The 23457-nt window shown below is 39.7% G+C and overlaps 1 protein-coding gene across 3 annotated transcripts in view; it reads right to left on the bottom strand.

Annotated features, from left to right (window-relative positions):
• Positions 1 to 4013: 4013 nt before the first annotated feature.
• LOC136007385 (gamma-aminobutyric acid receptor subunit alpha-4) overlaps positions 4014 to 23457 on the bottom strand; it is a 39047-nt gene continuing 19603 nt past the window's right edge. Inside the window, exons 9-10 of one of the 3 annotated variants that reach the window (XM_065665278.1) lie at positions 5200 to 5259; positions 4014 to 4999 (exon numbers count right to left, since the gene is read on the bottom strand). In XM_065665278.1, coding sequence (XP_065521350.1) covers positions 4466 to 4999; positions 5200 to 5259 — 594 coding nt within the window. In that variant the 3' untranslated portion in view covers positions 4014 to 4465. Of the gene's footprint in view, positions 5000 to 5199; positions 5260 to 21874; positions 21901 to 23457 lie in introns of those variants that run through there. The other 2 variants (XM_065665279.1, XM_065665280.1) reach the window with 2 other exon arrangements.

The following is a 23457-nucleotide window of genomic DNA, read 5'->3' as shown; positions in this document are numbered from 1 at the left end:
CAAGAAAGAACTCAGCAAACCTTCTTTCTTCCTAAAACTTTCGGGTCAAGCAAAAGTTCTGGAGCATGGTGTGCAAAGTCCATCATCTACTCTGCTTTCTAAATAGATCTCTTGGAAGCTTTGGGGATTTGGAGGGTGAGTGTGCTACAGCAGAAACTGTGCTCCAACTTCCACATTGAGCAAGATACTCCTAGGAAATCTCTTGTAGCACCTATGGGAAAATGTCTCAGGTGGCCAATATGGTCATTTCTTCCATTCTGGCCTTCCCTCCGCTTCCAATAGAATAAGGAATATGGGAATGTTAGGCTTTGGATAAACTGGATATATATACACTGTATACTCTGATGTCCTCACATGGCACACAGACACCGTGCTAAAGCATAAGGTATACTTTAGCCAAATGATACAGAGGAGATAAGCAAGAAAATGAAAGGAGACAGAATTTTGTGCATATTGAAAAGCTGAGTTCATCTGCTTTTCTGTAGAAATACTGGTTATATCCAATTAAATACAGTTACTTGGTTTCCCCAATTTTTTTTGCGAGGCCCATCCTGAATGATGAAAATTATAAGATGCCAAAGGGTATGTTTGAACATTCTGTAATCAAACCTTTCAGCTCCTATTAACAGAAAAGCTCTAATCATATTCCTTATTACATTATTTACATCAATCATTGAATTATCTTATGGTCTACTTGCCTGATCACAGGGTAATGTAGACTGGATGACAAAAGAGTCTACAAAGTCTACTTGGTTTTCCCTTAGAAGACACTTGGAAGAAGAAATGTGCTACCAACATCCATTTGATGGAGATGAGCCCATTTTATAGGAGGAAAAACATAATCCAGTTCTGCCAGGTAAACCCATTTTATAGGAGGAGAAACATAATCCAGTTCTTCCAGTGAGCTTGAAGAGCTCAGGTCACCAAGGAGGGCTGGGGTCTAGGCTTGCCACCTTGCTTGGCTTTATATTTTTGTACTTGCAGTGAAAGCTGTTAATAGCAGGCTGATAGAAGTTTGACCTTGCTCACAATTGTCTATAAAATATACTTCAGTTCCCATGAAGGCAATCTCCCTCAACTTAGTTTTTAACTGGTTCTCTCAAATGGTTGTGCTAGTGGTTGGGGCTGCATCACTGCAATCCGTGGGAGTTTTGCTGTTGGTAACAATGTCTCCGAGGAAACAGCAGTCAGTGGAGATCTATCTCTGTTTCCTAGTAAGGTTTTTTGGCTTTCTATCCAGTTTCCTTTCCTGTTGATTGAGATGACTTATCTGAAGGGTTTGGTTAGTTTTAATCACTATGGTACTGTCAAAAAAGATTGTCTGACGTAGGCAATAGCAAATAATAAAAATAGCTCCTGCAGAGTTCATCTCACACAGACCCATCCCTAATTAATCATTTGGACACTGAAATGACACCTGCAACATTCTCCCTTAGGATTTTAGTTAGCAGTGTTGAGTATTTGAGCTACTACATTTAATACAGATTTTGTTTGTGCTTCTGAATGACACAGTATTCAGAACCTGCCAGTTTTACTGCAGGCTTTTCATTGTTTCTGATCACTCTACAAGGAGATTAAATATAATGAAGAGCAACTGTTAACAATAAATTCCTATTCACATTGTCCATAGGTACTTTGGAAAGCTAGTTACAATACTTTTTTTCATGTACTGTAACACAAAAATGTAGCACAGTACAATAAATTAGTCCTAGGCTCATAATTAGATCTTTTTTTCTAAAAGTCTCATTTTGAACATAGGCATTCAAATGTTGGAAGGAACTTCAGAAATAAACTGATGGGTTAAAAATGTATTTTCTTAGTGTCCTATCATTAAAATTTTCTTCCAAAATAGAAGGATATAAATATTTGGAATTTTTATTTTTTAATCCTTTTTTCTTCTTTATAAGTCTTTAAAATGAAATGGGAACTCGAATACAAATAGCACATTGAACCCTGAACCAGTGTTGATCCTACTGAACAATGCACTGAAAAAGCTGATTGTACAATCAGTATACAGGGATGGGTGGAAGGATGAGACAGCTGTTTCTAGTGAGTTGTTTGAAGTTCTGCCTGAGAGAAAGTATACTTGGGTTTTATCATGGAGGAAAACAGAGTCATTTCAGTAACTTAGGGTGCAAACACTAGGTTCAAAACACAGCAGGCCATCATTCTTCACATTAGAAATATTCTCTCATATGTGCAATTAGGATCAATAATTGCCAGACAAGTAGCTTTGTTTCTTCTGGCTCAACAAAATAAACAATCTCTTGTATACTATCTTCTATTCTGACAATCTGAAATAAAGCAATCAAATCAGGAAAGAAGCCTCTATAGCAACTAGAGATACAGCCAAAGATGCAAACTACTGCAATTAGACACCTTGCACAGGTGCTCCATTTTCAGTTCGGTGCTATGGCACGTGTTATGGTTTTCTGAAGAGTGTTGTAATCACAGACTTCTTCTAGATGCAAAACACAAAAAGGAAATGACTATACCTGGCCTTCTGAGAGCATCACTTCAGAGAACAGGCTAAGGTAACTGCTTATACCACTATATCATAATAAAGTCATGTAAGACATTCCCACATCCTTATCATTCTACCATTGACAGCCCAATGCTATACATGAAATAGCAGCCTGGGATCCATACTACATGCTGTAGGACACGTCTTGCAGTGTCTCAGGTCGTGCAAGTTAAAGGTCATATTCTCAGCCATGAACTGGCTAAATGGTTTGGAGAGACAGAAAGAGGCACAAAAATACAGTCACAATTTCATCATTACAGAGTCTTTTCACTCTGATTCTTCTCCCAGCATAGTCTAGGGCAGTCTCATGCATGCCCTCAAGTGCCCCAGATTCTTGTGGCCTCCATCAGTCACTTTATTATTACCTCAGCACAAAAATCACACAACATTTATCTGATCTGCCTCCAACATAAAACTTTGACCATAGGCCACCAACCTGCTATTCCAGGCAACTGAAGCCAAGGATTAGCCCAAACCCTTTAAAGGCACAGCCAAATCACAGCTGAGAATTTGGCCTTTGATTTTTACATGTCACCTGCACAGAAACACTAACTACTTGCCTAGCCAGATGGATCTGTACAAACATTTTCAGGTTTACTCCCAGCATATCTTCCACCCATTCTCATGAAAAGAACATTTCTAATTAGGATTTCTATCAGGTTTAACCAATTCAATTCTTTAATAAAGTTGCCTGCCTGCATATTGCAATTTGAGCCATTAAGAAAAGAACTTACTGATGCCACAGTTTAAGAGAAACAAATGGATCATAAACTTTTTATTCCTCAGGCTCCACCTAAAACCTTTATTTTCATATTTATGTCACAGCATTCCTTCACAAAAAGGTGTCTCTCATTCACTCAAAGATGTGCCATAGCCACGCTCATCAAAGCACAGGAAAATTTGTTTTGCTCGATTTTGAAGCCACTTTTATAAACGTGTTAAAAATTTAACTTCACACAAATATATATAAAGCGGGGGATTGGGGGGAGTGAAGGGAAGACTATGCGTTCAAAGGAAATCAGAGGAATGTGACTGAAAAATGGGGAGGGGGGTGTGATCCTAAACCCCAAAGCATCCAAAGATAGAACAAAAAATTCAAATAAAAAGTTGAACATTGTGGGCCTGGTCCTCATCTACCACAACTGACATAATTTAGGAATAAAGCCACTCAAGCTGGTCAACAAGATCAAAGAAGAATCAACACTTAAGATTACCTTACCAAACCAAAACCTCCAATTGTGAAAATTACATCAGATTTCAGATTTTACAAGGTTCACTCATTCTTATTTTGGAGTGAGAATTTCCCAGGTTGCAATGCAAAATAATGCTTAGTAAAAATATACGGAGCTCTACAACTCCTTTGCATAACTTTTCTGGAGTTGCACTCTCCCAGGCTGGACTCTCTTTTAATTTTCCACTGTTCATTTTCTTCCCCCCCTCCCCCCCCCCCCCCCATTCTGGCAATTTTAATCTAGCAGGGAAAGTCCTTTTTCTATCAAGCACTGTCAAAATATTCAGGACATGCACCTTGCACTCCAAGAATGCAATGCTCTGTCCAGACAGCAGTGCGGGGTGCCTCAGGGATCTGAAATAATCAACATGCGTATTCCTAGCAGTCAAGATGTGTTCCACTGCACAGCTGTGCACCTCTACCTTTTATTTGTTTTGGGTGCACGCTCCTCCCAAAGGCAAGTTCTGTGTAGCCAGAGTAGTCTGAAGAGAGTGATGGTTCACTGCTATCTGAAGGGAGGAAGATAAATCTGTTACCCATTACCCTGGTAGGAGTCAACTAATTATCCCCAATAACTCCAGCCTTTACAATGGGAAAGTAGCACACAGCTTTTATAAATAAGAATTATTGACCTTTTTTTAATAGTTTCAAAAGAAGAAACTCTGCATCAAATGTGAATATAATTTAGGAACTACTACATAGCAGCAAAACTACATTAGACTTTCCGATTTTTCCATGGTATCCTTGGATAGATACACCACCCAGTAGACCATGTTAAATGCTCCGAAGGTAACAGGAAATAAAATGCGTGCATATTTGTCTATCTTACTCGTGCCAGAATGGGAGGCAGGGGGAGCAGGTGGTGTGACAGCAGATGGCTTTGCAGATCCTCCTAACGTATTAGGTGTGGTGGTCTGAATCTGCTCCAGTCTAGATCCAAGCAAGCGCTGAATGGAAGGGGATCCAGCTGTGGCATGCTGGGATACAAATCCAGTTAAAATTGGGGTAGAAGGAGGAGCTGGAGGGGTAGCTCTTGCAGAAGATAATGTCTCTGATGCATTGATTCGTGTGAAAGGGTTGGGACTTGATGCAGAAAGGGAACGGGGTGTAATGTCAGAGGACCCCTGAGCTACAGAGGGAGGCTGGATGGAGCTATGCCTTGTGTCAATTCGGCTCCCACCATCAGCTTCGGACTGTACTGTGGCATTTGTTCTTTTCCTCACATTTGAGTTGGCATCTGTACTCTGCAAAGTTAAAAAACAAACAACCATACTAGTCATTCTTAAAATAAACATACAGAATCAGTGGAAACTTCATAATCAAGCACTATCAGAGTAATACTCACAAATATAACCACTAGCTCGATCCTGAAGCACAAAGATACCGCGTGCTCATGAAAACAGATTTATTAGCATATAAAGTGATAAATAAGAGTTCCTTTTACCTGTGGCTGGAATACCAGGGTGAAGACACCTGATGCATCATATTCCATGTGATGTGGTACCTATGTAAATTCAATATCATGAAGCTAAGGATTCTTGCATTAGAGTCCAGGGTTTTTTTTATTTCCAGGCTTATGCTCAGAACTAAATTCTCTGATGTTTACCTATTTTCTCATGATATAAAAACATTCTAGAGGCAACTTACCACCATGATGGTTTAGTTATGGCTTATATCTCCAGAAAAGAGAACTACCATATATAAGGAACTCCAGCCTGTCTTCTAGAGTAGATGCTATTAAAATGCAAGCATTTATAAAACCAAGTACCACATTGCAGCTCTTTCAGAAATAAAGACAGTGCTTTTTCACATCAAACATAGGTGATAAATTCTTCAGCTGTAATTGATGTAGTGAATAAACCAGTCTTTCAGCAACTACTCCTTTCCATTAATTAAACTAAGAAAAGTAAATTCTCCATCACTTGAGGTCTTCAGGCAAGTCTGGATGTCTTCTGAAAGATATACTTAAGCCAAATAGTACTTATTAAGCTGGATGAGAAACTGAAAGACAGATAAATAAGTACAGATGGAAAATCCATCAGAGTTTAATACTGACTTCTGAGAACGGGACGCAGGCTCTGCCATTCTTCTCTGTATCTAAGAGGAAGCCTATCATCTCTTGAACCTCCTTTTGGAAGGGTACCTGAAAAACACACTTTTGAACCTTTAGCCCTACACCTAAAATATTATATAAAACATATTTTTTTTAAATATAATACTTGAATATATTTTGGGCAAAGACTCACTGCTTTCCAAAAGACAAAGATATAATGCAGATAGAGTACTGTCCAGGTTTCAGCTTTAACCATGACAGATACATATACACAACAGCAGCAATACAGGTCTAAATACAGGGAGAACCAAATAATCACTTGTTATAGATTTAAAAAAAAATAAAAACAATAATAAAAAAAAATCATGTTTTGCACCTCTCTGATGATACCATTCCCAAGTATTGCTCTGCAACACAAGTACTGTGCCTTTGGCTCCCCTTCCTTTCACCCCTACCAGAGAACCCTGCCAAAGCTCACAGCACAAGGGAGAGGAAGTGGGCAATGATTTCTTTTCCCTCCTTCATCCAACAGCAATTCTCTCCAGGTAAGTGCCAGAGCAGTAATTGAGAACAACCCAGGTGTTACTCAAGGTACTAACACCATGAGAAGCGAGTAGTGAGAAGAGTACCAATCAGGTCTGTTTGCTGCATCAGTTGTGCTTTGCTGCTTTGATCAAAGAAACAGAGAGATGGAGCTGAGGAAAAAAATTTAAAAAATGATTTTTTAAAAAAATCAAATCACTTGACATGTCCAGTACTCTCACCATGGCCAGAATGCTGGTCCCAAACCCTGTTAATTGCAGTACAAATCAGTCATTGGCAAAACTGCTGGCCTGAATTTATCTGAAGCTGTCAAAGCTATATGCCAGTTCATGGCTGATGTATTTGCCAGCTCATGGTTGACAGATCAAAGAACCCCTCTTAAGTTTCACTTAGCTTTCCTTCCTGCATAGAAGCGTGTCAATCCCTTTTATTTATTTTTCTGCATCTGCAATCCAAAGAAGCAAAGGACTGGAATAAATGCCAGAGGAAACTGGATTTCCTGAAAGAAACACTAATTGTACTATCTGAAAGAGAAGCCTGAGTCACTCTTTGGGAAGTGCAAAAGTACACACAGGTGTGCAATTTGGATACTTCCACACTAGGGTTGTTCCACACTAGGTTTCAAAACTGCTAAATTGAAATTATAAAGCACAATCAGGACAGGAGTGCATTTACTAGAGACTTGGTAATACCTAGCAGAGTATTACATGTTACTTGAAGGCTTGCAAAGCTAAGCAGGTGCAAGTCATTAACGTTCACTGTCCAAAATAATAGTTCTGTGCTACGGAGAATATGGCACTAGAGTTTTACCTTTTACATGCAGCTCCTTGTTCAATTGGTTTTGCCCAGGTAAGATTCTCCCATCATAAAGTTCTCAAGCAGTGCCTGGTGAGTAAAGTCCTTGGGCTGGGAAAGGGGTTGCAAAGTAGATCTGCACTGTAACTAAGACATGTCTCACTTCCCTCCTGGTCTCTGCCTACATTAGACATGTAGCTTAGAGGAAGTGCCATTGCAGAAAAGTACCACACCTTCAGACACCCCAAGCCTATCCATAAAAAAGTGGTCCCAAGAGCAGAACAGAGAACTGAATGCAGTTCTCAGAGGCACCAATTCAATGCTCCTGCTCACTTGTACTGCGACCTGTTTTCAACAACCATCTCAGTGTATCATCAACCACAGACACTGGTAAGACAGACAGGTAACAGCCATGCTCATTCTCTCATCACAGTCATCTCCACTTCTTTAGTGGTAACTTTTTTCCATTGATAAGTTTGGATAACATTTCCTCTTCCCCCCACTTCGGCCACCATCTAAGTGCCCAAATGAGACCTGTTGCTATATTTAATCCACTACTGATATCCCATTACAGTGCTTATTCTAAAATAAAATTGCATATATATACACACATATACATATATATATTTTTATATATATATATATATATATATCTCACATCAAATGGTCAAAACATGTAACTGTCTAAAACCCTACAGGGCATTCTCTTTCTTGCCACTGATACACAAAGCTTCCAATATTTCAGGAATCTTAAGATTACGGAGAAACCCAGTTTCCTCGTAAGTATTACAGTGTACACATAAAGCCCAAATAGATAACATTGTAAGATAACACAACATACCACTGCATAACATGCCCTAAAAATATGGGTACTTACTTTTTTAATTCTCTTGAAACCACTTTTCATGCACTCAGAACATGGAAATTAGAAATGTTATTTCTAATGTGGTCTACAGAGAACATATCACTGCAACCTGTTTCTTCTTGCCTAATGTAATTGTCATAGCTTGGTTTTGTGTTCTTGAACTGAACCTTGCCCTTGAAACATACTGAAACATATAACACACTGGAAAAAACACATTCCATACAGAGATGCTACATTACGCATAGAAAGGCAGGAGCTTTGGCCAGTGCTATTACCATTAATACTCACTTTAACAGCGCTGGGAGCAACTTTAATATTGGAGATAGAAAATCTCCCGGGTCAGTATTCAGTTTCAATACCTTACACACTCCACAAGGCCCTGTCTAAGGGGAACACATTCAAACTCCCATCCCCAGTAAGTTTTGCAGAATCAGCATGCAGCAGCAAAACAAGAGGCAGTCAGCCTGCCTCACTGCTTCCTTTTTTAACACGGCAGCTGTACTGTTCCCACTGTGAATGGTGAGCACCCAGCTCTGTGCCCTGTCAAAGCTGAGCAGAGTGCACCCTCACTGCCAGGATAGCCTCTCCAGCATATTGCCCACCACCTTCCCTCATATAGCCTTTTCTTGTTCTTGCCTTATTCAAGCCTATATCATGACAATAGCTCACTCTCTGCCTTCAGGTCTCTCTCTTTTTAGGTTTGTCCAGTGAAAAGTTTCTAGCAAAAATTTTTGTCGGTGGTTGTATTCATATGATCCCTATATATTCCTCTATTCCTCTGTTATAAAGATAACTAATTTCTTCCTACATTAGTCTATTCCTTCTCTGTACTAATGCTATTGCACAACTCTACATCATTTGAAGATCAGTGCCAAGGTCACTAACAAAAAATATTAAACAAGTCTGATTCCACGGCCAAGCCTTAACAAACCAAATTCTATTCATATCAGCAGACATCAGGTTAAACAGTACATTGCAAAACATAACATTCAGTTTGTAATAAGCAAAACGTTCCATACGCATTTCAGCAATGCTGCATACCCCTAGTAAAAGGTTATTGTGATAATGGCAATCCAACCAACAAAATTATATGTATGTGTAAAGCACTTGCTGCCTCACAAAATTATTTTAGTCTTTTTAAAACAGCAAGAAACACGAACCTACTGGCTATCAGTAGCTTTTAGTTTGGAGGCACTGTATTGGGTTTGCGTGGCAAGGTTTCGGTAGCAGGGGGGTACAGGGGTGGCTTCTGTGAGAAGCTGCTAGAAGCTTCCCCTATGTGCAACAGAGCCAATGCCAGCTGGCTACAAGACAGACGCACTGCTGGCCAAAGCTGTGCCCATCAGTGGCAGTGGTAGTATCTCTGGGATAAGGTATTTAAAATGGGGAAACATTTACTGCACAAGAGCAACTTCAATCAGAGAGAGGAGTGAGAATGTGTGAGAGGAACAGCTCTGCAGACACCAAGGTCAGTGAAGAAGGAGGGGAGGAGGTGCTCCAGGTGCTGGAGCAGATTCTCCTGCAACCCGTGGTGCAGCCCATGGTGAGTCAGCCTGTGCCCCTGCAGCCATGGAGGTCCATAGTGGAGCAGAAACCCACCTGCAGTCCATGGAGGACCCCATGCCAGAGCAGGGGGACACCCAAAGGAAGCTGTAACCTCATGAGATGCCCATGCTGGCGCAGGTTTGCTGCAGGACTTGTGACACCGCAGAGGACCCATGCTGGAGCAGTCTCTTCCTAAAGGACTGCACCCTGTGGGAGGGATCCCATGCTGGAGCAGTGAAAGAATGTAAGGAGTCCTCCTCCTGAGGAGGAGGAGATAATGTGTGAACTGAACAACCCCCATTCCCCATCCCCCTGCATTGCTGGCAGGTAGGAGGTAGAGAATTAAGGAGTAAAGTTAAGCCTAGGAAGAAGGGAGGGATTTGGGAGGGTGTTTTAAGATTTGCTTTTATTTGTCTCATTGCCCTGCTCTGATTTGATTGGTAATAAATTAATTTCCCCAAGTTGACACTGTTTTGCCCATGGTGGTAATTGGCGACTGATCTCTCCCTGTACTTACCTTGACTCATAAGCTTTTCAGTATATTTTCTCTCCCCTGTCCAACTGAGGAGGGGAGTGATAGAGTGGCTTTGGTGGGCTCCTGGCATCCAGCCAGGGTCAACCCACCATAGGCACAAAACCAAGAAATAAAACATTAAAATCAAGTGGAAGTCAAATTATAGTGCAACCCAAGAAATGAAGGGATTATCCAACTAAAGATTCCTTTCTGAGTACAAGTCAGGAAACCACTCAATTATTCTGAGCCGACAGAGAGCTGCTGTGCTAGTCCAGATGGGACTCCACAGGAAGTACTGAGTCCATGTTTTTTATATTCTCACTCTAGATTGAGAAAGAATCTGATTTTCTGGAGGCATTTCAGTGAGATTTTTGGGAGACATTTAGAATGGTGTGGCTCAGGAATGCAAAATGGGAGCCTGGAAGCTACCGTAAAATGCAGCATATTCCAGCATGCAATGCCAGCCTTAATATATTTGGTAAAGATTGCCTTTCTATAAATACAACAACTTGCTGCTTACGTAAATGACGCCTCACCCTTCCTTTGAAATATCTATCGTTATGACTTGGTCCAACCAACTCCACACTTCACAAACACTACGAAATCAGAAGCTGCAAGTACTTTTCTTTGCTCTACCCTCCTTCAAGTGGAAACCTTGCTATTCATTCTGTTAGGAGACTTCAGCCTCTGAACCTTAACTGGCAGAAATACTATGGATAAAAGTTTCAAAATCCTGGGCAATCTGATGGCACAATTCCTGTCCATGCATAGACAAAGTTCTCAAGAGCTCTGATAATAATTTAAGAATATATTTTTTGCTTTAATTGTAGGACATCATCAGATAAAGCTCTGTGGTTGGTTGGGATATATTAATGCCAAGAATGTACAGCACTGATCTCCTATTTGATTTTTAACAGCCAAAATTTGCAACAGTGAAAGTTAAGTTTCAGCCTCCATGGAACTTTAAACATTTATCACCAAGATTCAGGGACACGGAAAAGTACAATATGCCAGAGGTAGATAGGGGACTGCACTAAGAAAGCCAATGAATTGACCAAACATAGCGAAATGCAGGCTCCAGTCTTTTTCAGAAGAGATTGATAATCCCACCTTCTTTCTATCCAAATTAATATTTCATTAGTCCATATAACTAAAAACAAAACCAAAACAAAACTCAAAAGTGAATACAAGAGATTTAGAAAGCTCTCATCCTATGCACACTTTACTATGGAGGCAGAGGGGGCATGGGATAGGAGGTTGAAAGTCTGTCAGATAAAATTCCATCATACAGCATGCCCTATACAAAACAGCTTTTGAAATATTTACTGTATTACAGAGCACAGAGATCTTTGTTAATTTTTGCATGGGTTTTAGCTTTAGAAGAACTGAAATAGGGAAAGATACATTTAGTACAAATTCTTCTTATTTAAAAAGTCATGATTCAAGATGCCCTTTTGCTAGTCCCAGAGCAGAATGTCCCTTTTATTTGGCATGAAGGTAGGATAACTAAACCAAACTCTTTGCAGGCATGTGTAAAATATAGTAATTAATGATGTATCCTTCCCTTGACAAGTGGATTCACTTTTGCAATTGACCATGTGCAATTGACCATGAATAATACAATGAAAGATGCTGTTACCATACTTCAGGATAAATCTACATGATTTATTGTCAAATACTGTGGCAGATTTGTGAAGCAAGTCTGATGGTCAACTTCTGTGACAGAATGCACAGAACAGAAAAGCCCCTACAATTAATCTATTGCCAAAAATCCATTTATAGATCATATGCTTTTCCATTTAAGCTCAACTTTGATAGATACGGCTGTTTACTACCGCATTAAAGTGATACACAAATATGATTCAATCTAAACTTTTCAATATTTAACAAGGTTTGCACACTATAAACAGCTGCTCACATAATGTGGAAATTCTGAAACTTTCTATAAGCCTATATAAGCTTTGACTTGAGAAACAAAAAATTAGGAACTGGATTGTTTTGTATGTATTACCAGTTTTTGACAAGCAAGCCAATTTTGCACTTCAATGAAGTCAAGACTGCAAATTTAGCAAAGTAGCATGCAGCAGCTGAGCTGAGATTCATAGGAAGGGGATCATCAGCACAGCAATATACAATACTGAACTTACAAAGTCAGTCATCTTGTTACAGAACAGAGAGCTGGTAACAACCACAGTGTGTATTCCCTATGATAAGGCCAACCCAGAATCTGTAAAACAAACAAGTAGCACTATTTAAAAGTCACATGCCAAGTTCTGGGGAGAATGCAGCAATGATAAAAGCGATTACCAGGCATCAGGTAACTTCATCTTAGGACTGTAATTTAAGAACATAAGCACAGCGAACACTGCAAGCTGTGAGAAATTCTTGTGTTGGTACAGACCTGTAGCACTCAATAGCATCTTTCTATAACCTGTTAGTGCTCAACATAACAGCTTTAAATCAGTCTCTGCAATTTTAAATTGCTTCATAGTTTTTATGATGGATACATCCTGTTGGGATGCAATTCAAATAAATGGTTGCTACCGCCTAAGCTAACAGACAGTAACGCTCAGCACTGAAAATCCCCTCCACAAGCTTCCTGGCCACTAGGAAGCTCAGCCATCATCAACTGCTGATAAACAGGTACACATTAAAACTAGAAACATGTATCCGCAATATATTTCAGAGGCATTCTTCTAATCCTCCTCAGCACTCTTTGAAAAATAGTTTGCCAGTCCTGAGATTAGATATATAGATGGTTCTGAAGACCTACACCAGTCTCATCCTGCAACAGACCTTCACAGCAACATTGTGCAAGGTCCAATGGCTGCTTTTGCACCATTTGTTTACTTAAACAGAGAGTTCATTGCTGCAAGTCAATAGATTTTCTAGGTCCTTAGCAGATTTTTGACACAGGATAATCACTAGTGCTCTCTCTCTCTGGGACAGAGGTAGTACAATATTTAAAGCAGTAACTTCTATTTTCTCAAGATAAATTCACAGCAGGATTTACAAGTCATAACACTACCATCTGGTACCAGTCTTAGTGAAAGAGAACTAATGCTTCGACATTCAGCATGCAGCTGTCAAAGCTGGAGACACGTGTCCTGGGAAGGATCACAGCCTAAATTACATGCTTTTGCAGAAGGAGCCATCCAACTGTACCCAGCGCTTTCAGCTCTGAGCTTTTTCCTGAAGCTAGATAGCTAAGTCACACTTTAGAAAGACACAAAAAGACTTTGTCAGTGACCAGGATGGGAACATTGGTTTGGTGATAGGAGACCTCTTCTGAAATCTGCCCTGACTGTCACAGGGATATCAAAAGAGGCGTTCCACATCTTACGCACTTTCCTACCAGGCTACTGGATATTCTACAACAAGCGGTCCTCATTCCTTGTCATAGATGTTGCAATCTGCCCATTTCAATCTCTCCCTCCCACTGCAGTGCATGCATAGACAAGCTTACTCCAAAATCCACTCCTCTCCTTTTCATTGTTAAATAATTTATATGGGGACAAGAGCAGCTTCAACAGGAGCTTAACGTCCCACAGACTACCTAGTAGTCTGGTTACTAACACAATTCTGCAAAACAGAAGGGTCAGGACTCAAGCCTGCTCAGACTCCCCCATAGGGTTTGTGGGAGGCTGTATCTAATAGCCATGCTGGCCATTCAGATGAAACAGCATAAGTATTTATCCACCTAAGATGTGTGGCAAACACTTTGGAAGCAGCAATTCTGTTCTGTAGATGCCTACCCAGGGAAATCTAGTAATGATGCTTTTTAGGTGCCTAATCACCATTTTGGATACTTAACCTCCCTGGGAAGAAAAAAAAAAAGAAAAAAATGAACACACAATCAACCAACCAAAAAACTCCACAACCAACCAAACCTGAAAAGGGTAGGGTACCACAAAGCAGTTTAGTAACTGCACAGAACAATTTTAATTGTTTACTAGAATAATCAAGCCTATAACAAAGAGGTGTTACTATAATGAAATGAAAAGGAAACAGTAAATAAAAAAAATGTATGCTTCAACGTTAATTTTGCAAGACTAAGATTAGAGCTTTCCATGGCAGCACCATTAAACCTACAGCAAGTCACAAGTTAGTACACAGGGAGGTCAGTGATGTGCTCTGTGAAAGCATAGGTTTCTTAAACTGAGAGATCTCAACTAATTCAAACAAAAATTCATGCAAAAATTGGAAGGCTTAAAGCTACCAAAAGTCTGGGATTACTTACTGTTTAGCAGCAACATGAAAATTGTTTGTGTGGTAATCTAGTAATATTTTCCTATTAAACTCTACCATAGCGGTTTTTGTCCTTACCATTCCTTCCGCAGAAAACAGTCTGTTCTTCTGGGAGGACATTAGATAGCCTGCCAAATTCACACCATATGACATTTACCAGGGAAGTAGCATGTTGTCATCAGTATAAATAATGCTGCTTGTCCCAAATCCTACTGAGTCACCATATTGCCGTGCTGCTAGCAAATGCACAAGTTGGAGGAGAAATCTACCATGGTTTACTATTATGCTGTACAGCCAGTCAATCAAAATCTTACTGCAATAGTACTAGAGATTTTGTTTTGCTTTACAGAGCCCTGGCATATGACCAAGTAAAAGCTCCACCTGCCACAAAATACAGAGAATTCTAGTTCATGGCTTCAGCAGTGCAAAGAGCAACGCAGATTACTTGGAGAGAAAGAAATGAGGGGAGAGAAACTATGAGAGCCAGTGCACCATCTGTGCTGCTCATATTGCAATCTGAATCATGCAATAGGAGGTAAGAGCAGCACTCCATTATATATGTTCTACTATTCAACATTTTTATTGATGACATGGACAGCGGGATTGAGTGCACCCACAGCAAGTTTGCCGATGACACCAAGCTGTGTGGTTCGGTTGATACGCTGGAGGGAAGGGATGCCATCCAGAGGAACCTTGACACGCTTGAGAGGTGGGCCACTGCCAACCTCATGAAGTTCAACAAGGCCAAGTGCAAGGTCCTACACCTGGGTCGGGGCAAGCACAATCACAGATACAGGCTGGGCAGAGAACGGATTAAGAGTAGCCCTGAGGAGAAGGACCTGGGGGTATCGGTCAATGAGAAACTGAACATAAGTCAGCTTCAGTGTGCGCTCACAGCCCAGAAAGCCAACCATATCCTGGGCTGCATCAAAAGGAGCGTGACCAGCAGGTTGAAGGAGGTGATCCTGCCCCTCTACTCTGCTCTCGTGAGACTCCACTTGGAGTATTGTGTGCCGTTCTAGGGCCCGAAACATCAAGGACTTGGACCTCTTGGAGCAAATCCAGAGGAAGGCCACAAAGATGCCAGAGGGCTGGAGCATCTCTCCCATGAGGACAGGCTGAGAGAGATGGGCTTGTTCAGCCTGGAGAAGAGAAGACTCTGGGGAGACCTTAGAGCAGCTTCCAGTGCCTAAAGGGGACCTACAGGAAATCTGGGGAGGGACTTTTTACAAGGGCATGTAGTGACAGGACAAGGGGGAATGGCTTTAAGCTGAAAGAGGGTAGATATAGGTTAGATATTAGGAATAAATTCTTTACTGTAAGGGTGCTAAGGCACTGGATCAGATTGTACAGAGAAGCTGGGGTTGCCCCACCCTTGGAAGTGTTCCCAGGTTGGATGGGGAGCGATGTGGTCTAGTAGAAGGTGTCACTGCCCATGGCAGGGGGATTGGAACTAGGCGATCTTTAAGGTCCCTTCCAACCAAATAACATTCTATGATTCTCTGACAGGCCTAAAAGTATACAACGTGAAAGACAAGTGAATTCAAGCTTATTAAAGAGACATAATTAGAAGAACCATTTTTTGAAAACTGGATGACAAATAAACCTATCCACCTGTATGATGCTTAAGAGCCATATGCTTGTATAGGGTTCTTAAGCACTGGTGTGCACAATTCTTGGAGATTTATTTATATCGTGACAACAACGAAAGAGCTGAAAGCAACATTGGGAGAATAAATCTACTACGAGAGGTCATGCGATAATCAGCTGTGGAGGTGCTCTGTCTATGAAAGGAAGAAGAACAGCTGATCAGGGACCAAAACCCTTCATTATTTTCTATATCTTTCAATTTTTGGTGACCTTAAAGCTGTAGTTAATTTTGCTTCAGTGGTTTGCTGAAAATGCCTTGAACACTCATTGCCTCATAGATTTTCCCAAGCCTCTCAATATTTATTTCTTCTGACTCCAGCCTTCCCAGTGTAAAAATGAAATCAGCTAGAAATCTGACACGCAGCTGTGAAACTCAATTGCAATTTGGTGTCATTGGGTTCACTAGTACTGAAAACTCTGTATGGAGGGGAAACAAAACTGAAATCTGAATATAAATACAGAAAAAGGTTTAAGCAGAAAATATGAAGAGCCTCTTACTCGAAGGCATCATTTCATACTAATGATCATAGGGAAAACTATGAACTCCCTGAAAATTTTCATTGTAAGGGATGCTGAGCAATCTGAAAATCTTACCCCTGTCACCATTCAGGTTTGTTCTGAAGTGGTGTTTCTGAAATGCTGCCACATATGTTTTGAGTCCTTAACATTTGCCTCTTAAATAAATAAATACATAATTAGATCAATAGCCCTATTGTAAACCTTGCTACTGACATTAGTATGAAAATAACAAGAACATGTACTGTTTATTCTAAGGACAAAACCATAAGGAATACCGTTTTTTTTGGAGCATGGCGGAGTTTTTTTTTCCAGTAGACCAGCACAACGGCACAGAATGGCATTTAAGCATATATTTAGAATTAAAGACACTAGAGTTTAGTATTTTCTAGAATAACCACATTATTCTAGAAAGCTTGACATTACTGAGCTTTGGTCTTCAAAATAAGAGCCTTATCCTAGCACTATTTAAATTAAGTCTTCCCGCAACTATAGTGAACACTGCCAGCTATTTGAGCATCAGATGAATAACAGCCAGGCATATCCCTCATATTCCCTTGCCTACTATTGTGGTAGCTCATTATAATACTTATAGAAAATTGAAGAGTAAGCAATTACCACACTTCCTAGCAAGGGCTGGAGAAAATAGCAGGATTTTTTGTTTAGTTATAAATCAGGTGTTGAAAATAAACTTCTGGGGTTTTATGCATATTAAAAAAAAACCCAACAAACAAACCAACACCCCAACAGACAAACAGAATCACCCCAAACAAAAAGCATTTCCATTTTCTTATATCAATAAGAAAAAAACCCCTCATTCCCCAACTTTGAACTGCAACACTTTTGTTCATTTTATCAACAGTCAGCCGTTCTTTACCTTCATTATAACTGAATTCTGGAACTCAATGTATTTTATAACGTGGTTGAGTCAGAATCTAATCCCAAACCTAATACTATGTTGCATACTTCCAGTAATTACTCTGCTCACTTTGCAGTAGGCAAATGTTTCTACTTCCAGTGTAAATTTATTCCACAACTCAGCCATGTTAAAGGTAGAGCAATATCGGGTTCTTGGAAAGAGACCAATTTTTTTTAATATAGCACTTTAATTTGTGCTATTTAGAAAGACATACAATGTGAAATATTAAGAAAACCATTGTAAATTGTACACCACACATGTATGCCTCAACTGTATTGTTTGAGCACATATTTAGCTTTATACACTGTGAATAGTGTCACTTGCTGGGTGGAACTGCCGAAGTCTAGAGAACTAAGTTTAAAAAAACCCAATAACAACAAAAAAGCAGCAATCGGGAAAAAAAATGGGAGCTGGGGAGGAAACACAACACAAAACATTGCACCTAGGCATCGTACTTAATAAGATATTTTAAGAACCAGTTTGTATTTATTCTATCTTCAGGTATCCAAACATTCAAAGTTCCCACTAAGTCATTGCCACCTTACCCTACGTAGTTATTAGCTCCCATCTTTCAAATAGCATTCGGTATGAAATGTGCTAGTTGCTTATGACTTGCATCCACTCCCATCCTACCTAACTTGATGCTAGCATATTATGACAGTAAATAATTGATAGCAAAAATGTTGACTAACAGAACAAGTGACAGAAAATTCTTCACATGTCAAAGACATTATTCATATGGCACAGCAGTCTCCCGTTGTATGGTCCTATCCTTACATCTGCATGAACTCTATAAGCATTTCTTGAACCTGAAGTCCTTCATTAGTATCTGAGTTTTAAATGTCACTGCCCTTAAAAAACCTGAACCATAATACCCAAGGCAGTGACGAAGCAGTGAAGCAGCGAAAAATTATTATTATATTTAAAAACGGAAATGTTGTTCCAACAGCAGGACTATTCAAGTCACACAGAGGAGGTAGGCTATGCATCCATATAAGTTCAGTAAGCAGACCATCACCTTGTGGTCCAAGTACCACCATTAAGATCTAGCTGCTCTTCAGGTAACTCCCTCCACATATGAGGGAAGAGTAAGCCCCACTTCTCTATTTGCTGGGACAGAGGAAGCTATTGTTTTACTAGTCCAAGATAGAAGCAAACAAAAAAAAAAAAAAAAAAAAAAGTGGTACTGCTCTAGATCTGGTACATTTATGCACCTCTCCATTACAGAATATGTCTACATAGTCAAAAAGAAGTTTTGGTTCAAAAGTTACTATTTCCACTTTCACTTACAGTCTAAGCGTTAGAAACAAGAGTGTATCTGCTGCTGTTTCAGCATTAATCAATTCTTGGGAGTAAGAACAGAAAAAAAAAGTCCAGCATACACATGCACTAAGAGAAGTATCCAGCCTATAGCCTCTGGATTGTACCCAGCCCATCAGAGCTATTTATCCAGCTGAACCCTTACTCTGGAAGTCAGGAGATGAGGCAGAGAGCTGGGCATGAGCTAGATTAATTGCTCCAGACAGATTACTCTAGACATCTGCTCACCAAAGGATCCCCATTTTCCTCCCCATCAGATCCCCATCAGATCACTTGAGCTCTGTCCATCATATGACCACAAAGCAAGCCACAGAAAATACATCTTGACTACATATAAATGCACATATGCATGTTGCCCACATGAAAATGTTTCTTGTAAATTTGTCAGGTACATGCCAATCACATATCATCCTACTAAGGAGAGGAGTGCACACCTACATGACAGTGAAGTCTGACCCTTCAGTTCCTCCATTAGATGCTATGTGGCTTACTCAAGACAACATGACACTTAACTGTCTTCAGAAAACAGAAGAGAAATTTGAGAGTTACAATCTACTTGTGACTGAGTTTAATGAAATTATTCCATTCAAAAGGGCCTTCTGAGTCTGAACTGTTTTTTTCCAAGTTTCACACTCTGTTAACAAACAGCTGAGGTTGAAGTTCATTTAACAGTGTTTAGGAGCCTGTATTTTGAAGACTACCGTTCAGTAGCATTCTTCATCTCCAAAACTGGGTAGGTATTAACTCTATCCCAGATGAAACCAGGACATCTTTAAAAATAAACTTCATATGAATACAGTGAAAAGGAAAAAGTGCAGAAGCATAAAAATAGACTCAGAAGTCCAATAACAAACTATAAATCATTCATTTCCATCACACACTGACTTGCACGACATTTCTGCTCTTACTAAAGGAAGTAGTTCAGAACATTAGGGACAGGTTCACAGAATCACTAGGGTGGAAGGGAGCTCTGGAGATCATCTAGTCCAACCCCCATGCTAAGGCAGTGCCACCTAGAGCAGGTTACACAGGAACATGTCCAGAAGGCTGTTGAATGTCCCCAGAGAGGGAGACTCCCCAACCTCCCTGGGCAGCCTGTTCCAGTGCTCTGACACCCTCAATGTAAAGAAATTCCTTCTAACCTGAAAGCATTTTAACTTGTTCCAAAGACAATAAAATCACATGAGACCATGGTGCAAGTCGTCTGTCTTGGCTTAGACAGACTCCAGTATGGTCTTACTGTGTGTGACAGAACAGATGAGTGAGGCTGTCAAAGTTCCTTGTGAACTCAAGGCAGACCTAAAGCAAGCTTGGACCCTACTCATGGGATGTCTACTACAGAACTGCACTCTTTATGGCACCATGTTGAATTTGTAGCAGAAAGTTATAGGCAACAAGAAAAAAGTTGAAATGAGGCAGGGAGAGGAGGAGGGTAAAGAGATGTTGAATAAGACCATGACTAAAACCAAATCAAGTGATAGAGGAGGACATCTGCATCTGCAGGTACTACAGGCTTGCTCCTGCCACCCCCAACCCACTAATTTTTTGTTGGAGTTAATACAGTTCAGATTACTTAGCTAGCCTCCAAAATTCATTTAATGCTTACTGTAATCAATACATTGATCCATCACCCATCATGAGGCTTCAAAAAATTAAATACATTACACAAATGAATAACCTAGAAAAGAATATAGTCCACATTTGCTATAGTAAAGATGTACTGGTTGTGATGAATATATAATATGAATTAATACATCCCAAATCATTTGATCATAACAAGAAGAGTTGCCTTTGATCCCAGACAACTGGAAAAGTGTTCCTGATCAAAAAGAAAACACCACAAAAAATTCTAATTAACGTGAGTAATATATGAACTGATTCAGTACAGAAAACCCACTTTAATTCTATGGTCAGAAATCAGTCACATATATTTTAAAAAAAGGACTTCCAATTACGTGCGATTTATTTAACCAGAACGTACTATTAATATACCTAATTTCTAGTACTATAGAACAGTAAAATCCCTATGTTCTATAGGGAAGCCAGTTTCACAGACAAACATGCTCCATCCCAAAAGCCCTCTAGGACAATCCAACCATGTTACTTGAGGAAAAAAAATAAATAAAATTAGAAATCAAGTGCATGTAACCACCCAGTGAATAATGCAGAAACAACAGCCCACAAAATTAAGCCCTTTAAAAGTATACTTTCACCTTGTTTGGTTTCCTTAACAGCCTCAGCTGCTCTGGATGTTTTATGTTTTCAGGGCACCTACACAGACAGGACTTCAACCATGAAAAGCCAGTGCAACCTTCTCTATGCCAGCTCAAGACAGGCAAAAGTACAAGACTACAAGGTGTAAGAGAGGGAGCTCTCCCCCTTCAATTTTAGAAGATCCAAAGCAGGTTGCAAATGGCGAGATATGCACCAGAAAAAAAAGTATGGTGTAGGTATTTGGGCATCTTTTTTCCCAATTTACACACACTTCCCCTGTGGGCTAAGTAAAAATTTTGAATTTTGGAATACTGACAAGTTTACCAGACTACTCGAAGTCTCTCTGAAGTTTCAAGTTTAATATAAAACTTTCCCTTGAGCTCTGGCAATTGTATTGCTAACAGAGTTGCTAATACAATAGTGGCAATGTACTACAGACTGTTTTTTTAAACATAAACTGGGTTAAAATTTCAAACCCTATCATTTAGCTATGGAGATGACACTTGTAAGAAACAATGCTTACAGATTACATGCTACAGGCAGGCTATTGTCCTACATTCTTTGCACCACAAACTCACAGGAAAACTGAGATTCTGTTATCTCTGGTAAATCAGCACAGATTAGACAGTAGATTAGACAGTATTAGTGCAAGTTTAGATTAGACAGTATATTAGACAGTATATGTGCAAGGAAAAAAAAAGTCAGATTCATAATAAGGTATAAGAAAATTCTAGATTAGTCTTTCATAGGCAAAACTAAACATTTTAAGAAAAGGACTATATTATACGTTAGGTTGGAAAGCAGAGACTAACACCCATATAAGCTTCTAACAAATTAGAACAAATTAGCTTCTGTTCTGTGCAGCAGGAGACTGGAACAGAAGTTATCCTTTACTTATGGAAAGGACTGCATGGTAGCTAAGTCATTATAACAGTATCCGTGATCTCACCATGTACTCCTGTCCTGGAACAGCAAAGACTCAAGTCTTAGCATAGGCATAATCGGAGAAAAAGCCATTAAAAAAACCAACAAACAAACCAGAACAAACCAACCATCAAACACACACAAGCATTCAACATAAAATCAACATTATTACTCACTCACATGCTTATAACATTAATGTGTAACCCTTCAAAAAGTAGATTTCTCCCTTGAGGGCTTTCAAAATCCCCAAATCTGTAAGCACATGACTACTTTTATCACAGAATAATTAATTAAGCAGTGGAATAGAACTATTCATTTCTCATTTTGCTAAGCTCTCAATTTGGATGTATTCTGTTGTTAAAAAAAAAAAAAAGAAAGAAAAAAGGGTGGGAGGCGGGGGTAGGGGAAGAAATGGAAAGAAGAGTTTTTCCAAAATATGTGCGCAAGTGGCTAAGCATGACACAAGACTGACACAGCAATTCTGACCATGAATCAAAACAATTTTGTTAAGCCTCTGTAGTTGCTACCTGAGAAAACTACTATTTTTTCCTTTTGTTTTACTCAAATCTTATAAATAAACCTAGGATGAAACTGTTCTTGTGCAATTTATATTCCTATGGACCCAAGTGAAACCTGACTATCACCAAAAGCAGTATTTATTAACCCTCCTCAGGAGTGCATGAGATACTAAACTGCATGCTGTACAATCAAGAAGCTCAACATAAACTAATGGCACTAATACCTCTTTGTACATGGCCAACTCCACGCTACCATAAACATACTTTTTCTTGTTCCCAGAGTGATGAGTTAACACACTCTTCAGGAGCATATCTATGCTTTTAAGCAGAAATGGGAGCTAACAGAACACCACAGCCAGGAGACTGAAAGCAGTAGCACTCTGTGGTAGGACAGCAAAGAAGAGAAAGAAAAATGGAAGTGGGAGGACAGCAGCTGAGCAGCAACAGCAAATGGAAGGGGTGGGAAGGCAAAAAAAAGAGCAGATGAATAGGAAAGGAGACAAATGAGATATGAAAGAGACAGAAGACAAAATTACCAAGAGTCAGTCTAAAACAGCAGTTCTTAAATTATGGCTCAGCCAAAGGAAACTACAAAGTCAGCCTGACAGGAAGAGTAAATTACATTGCTGCTGTCAGCATCTTACTTCTTGAGTGGTGCTGCCAGGAGTCAGCTATGGCTAGGAATTACTAGCCTACCACATGTCAGTGCAGGTGCTGCAGTGACTTTGTTAGCTAGGTGTCTCATGAAGAAAGGAAATTCTGAATATGCAATACACACAATGAAAGGAGAACTGTAATATCTAAGAAAGTGCACCAAGGGTATTACTGCAGTGACTTAGCCTATTTTAATTAGATACATTAGCTATGTAAAATATCATGCTTTCCTTGCAATATGTAATACTTTGGTGTATATAATCAGTCCAATCAGAATCAATGTGCAAAGGGAAAGAAAGTTTTCTAAAGATGCCCATCCTAACAGACCTTTGCTGAAACGCAACTAAATAACAGAAGAGACTGCAAGTATGGATGGACACATCCTTCTTCTCTCCTGAGTCAATCTAATAATGCAAGTAGGAAT

The sequence above is a fragment of the Lathamus discolor genome, chromosome 1 (assembly GCF_037157495.1).
Source record: "Lathamus discolor isolate bLatDis1 chromosome 1, bLatDis1.hap1, whole genome shotgun sequence".
NCBI classification, from domain to species: Eukaryota; Metazoa; Chordata; class Aves; order Psittaciformes; family Psittacidae; genus Lathamus; species Lathamus discolor.
The sequence above is the reverse complement of the archived record's forward strand: the minus strand, read 5'-3'. Positions and strand labels throughout refer to the sequence as shown.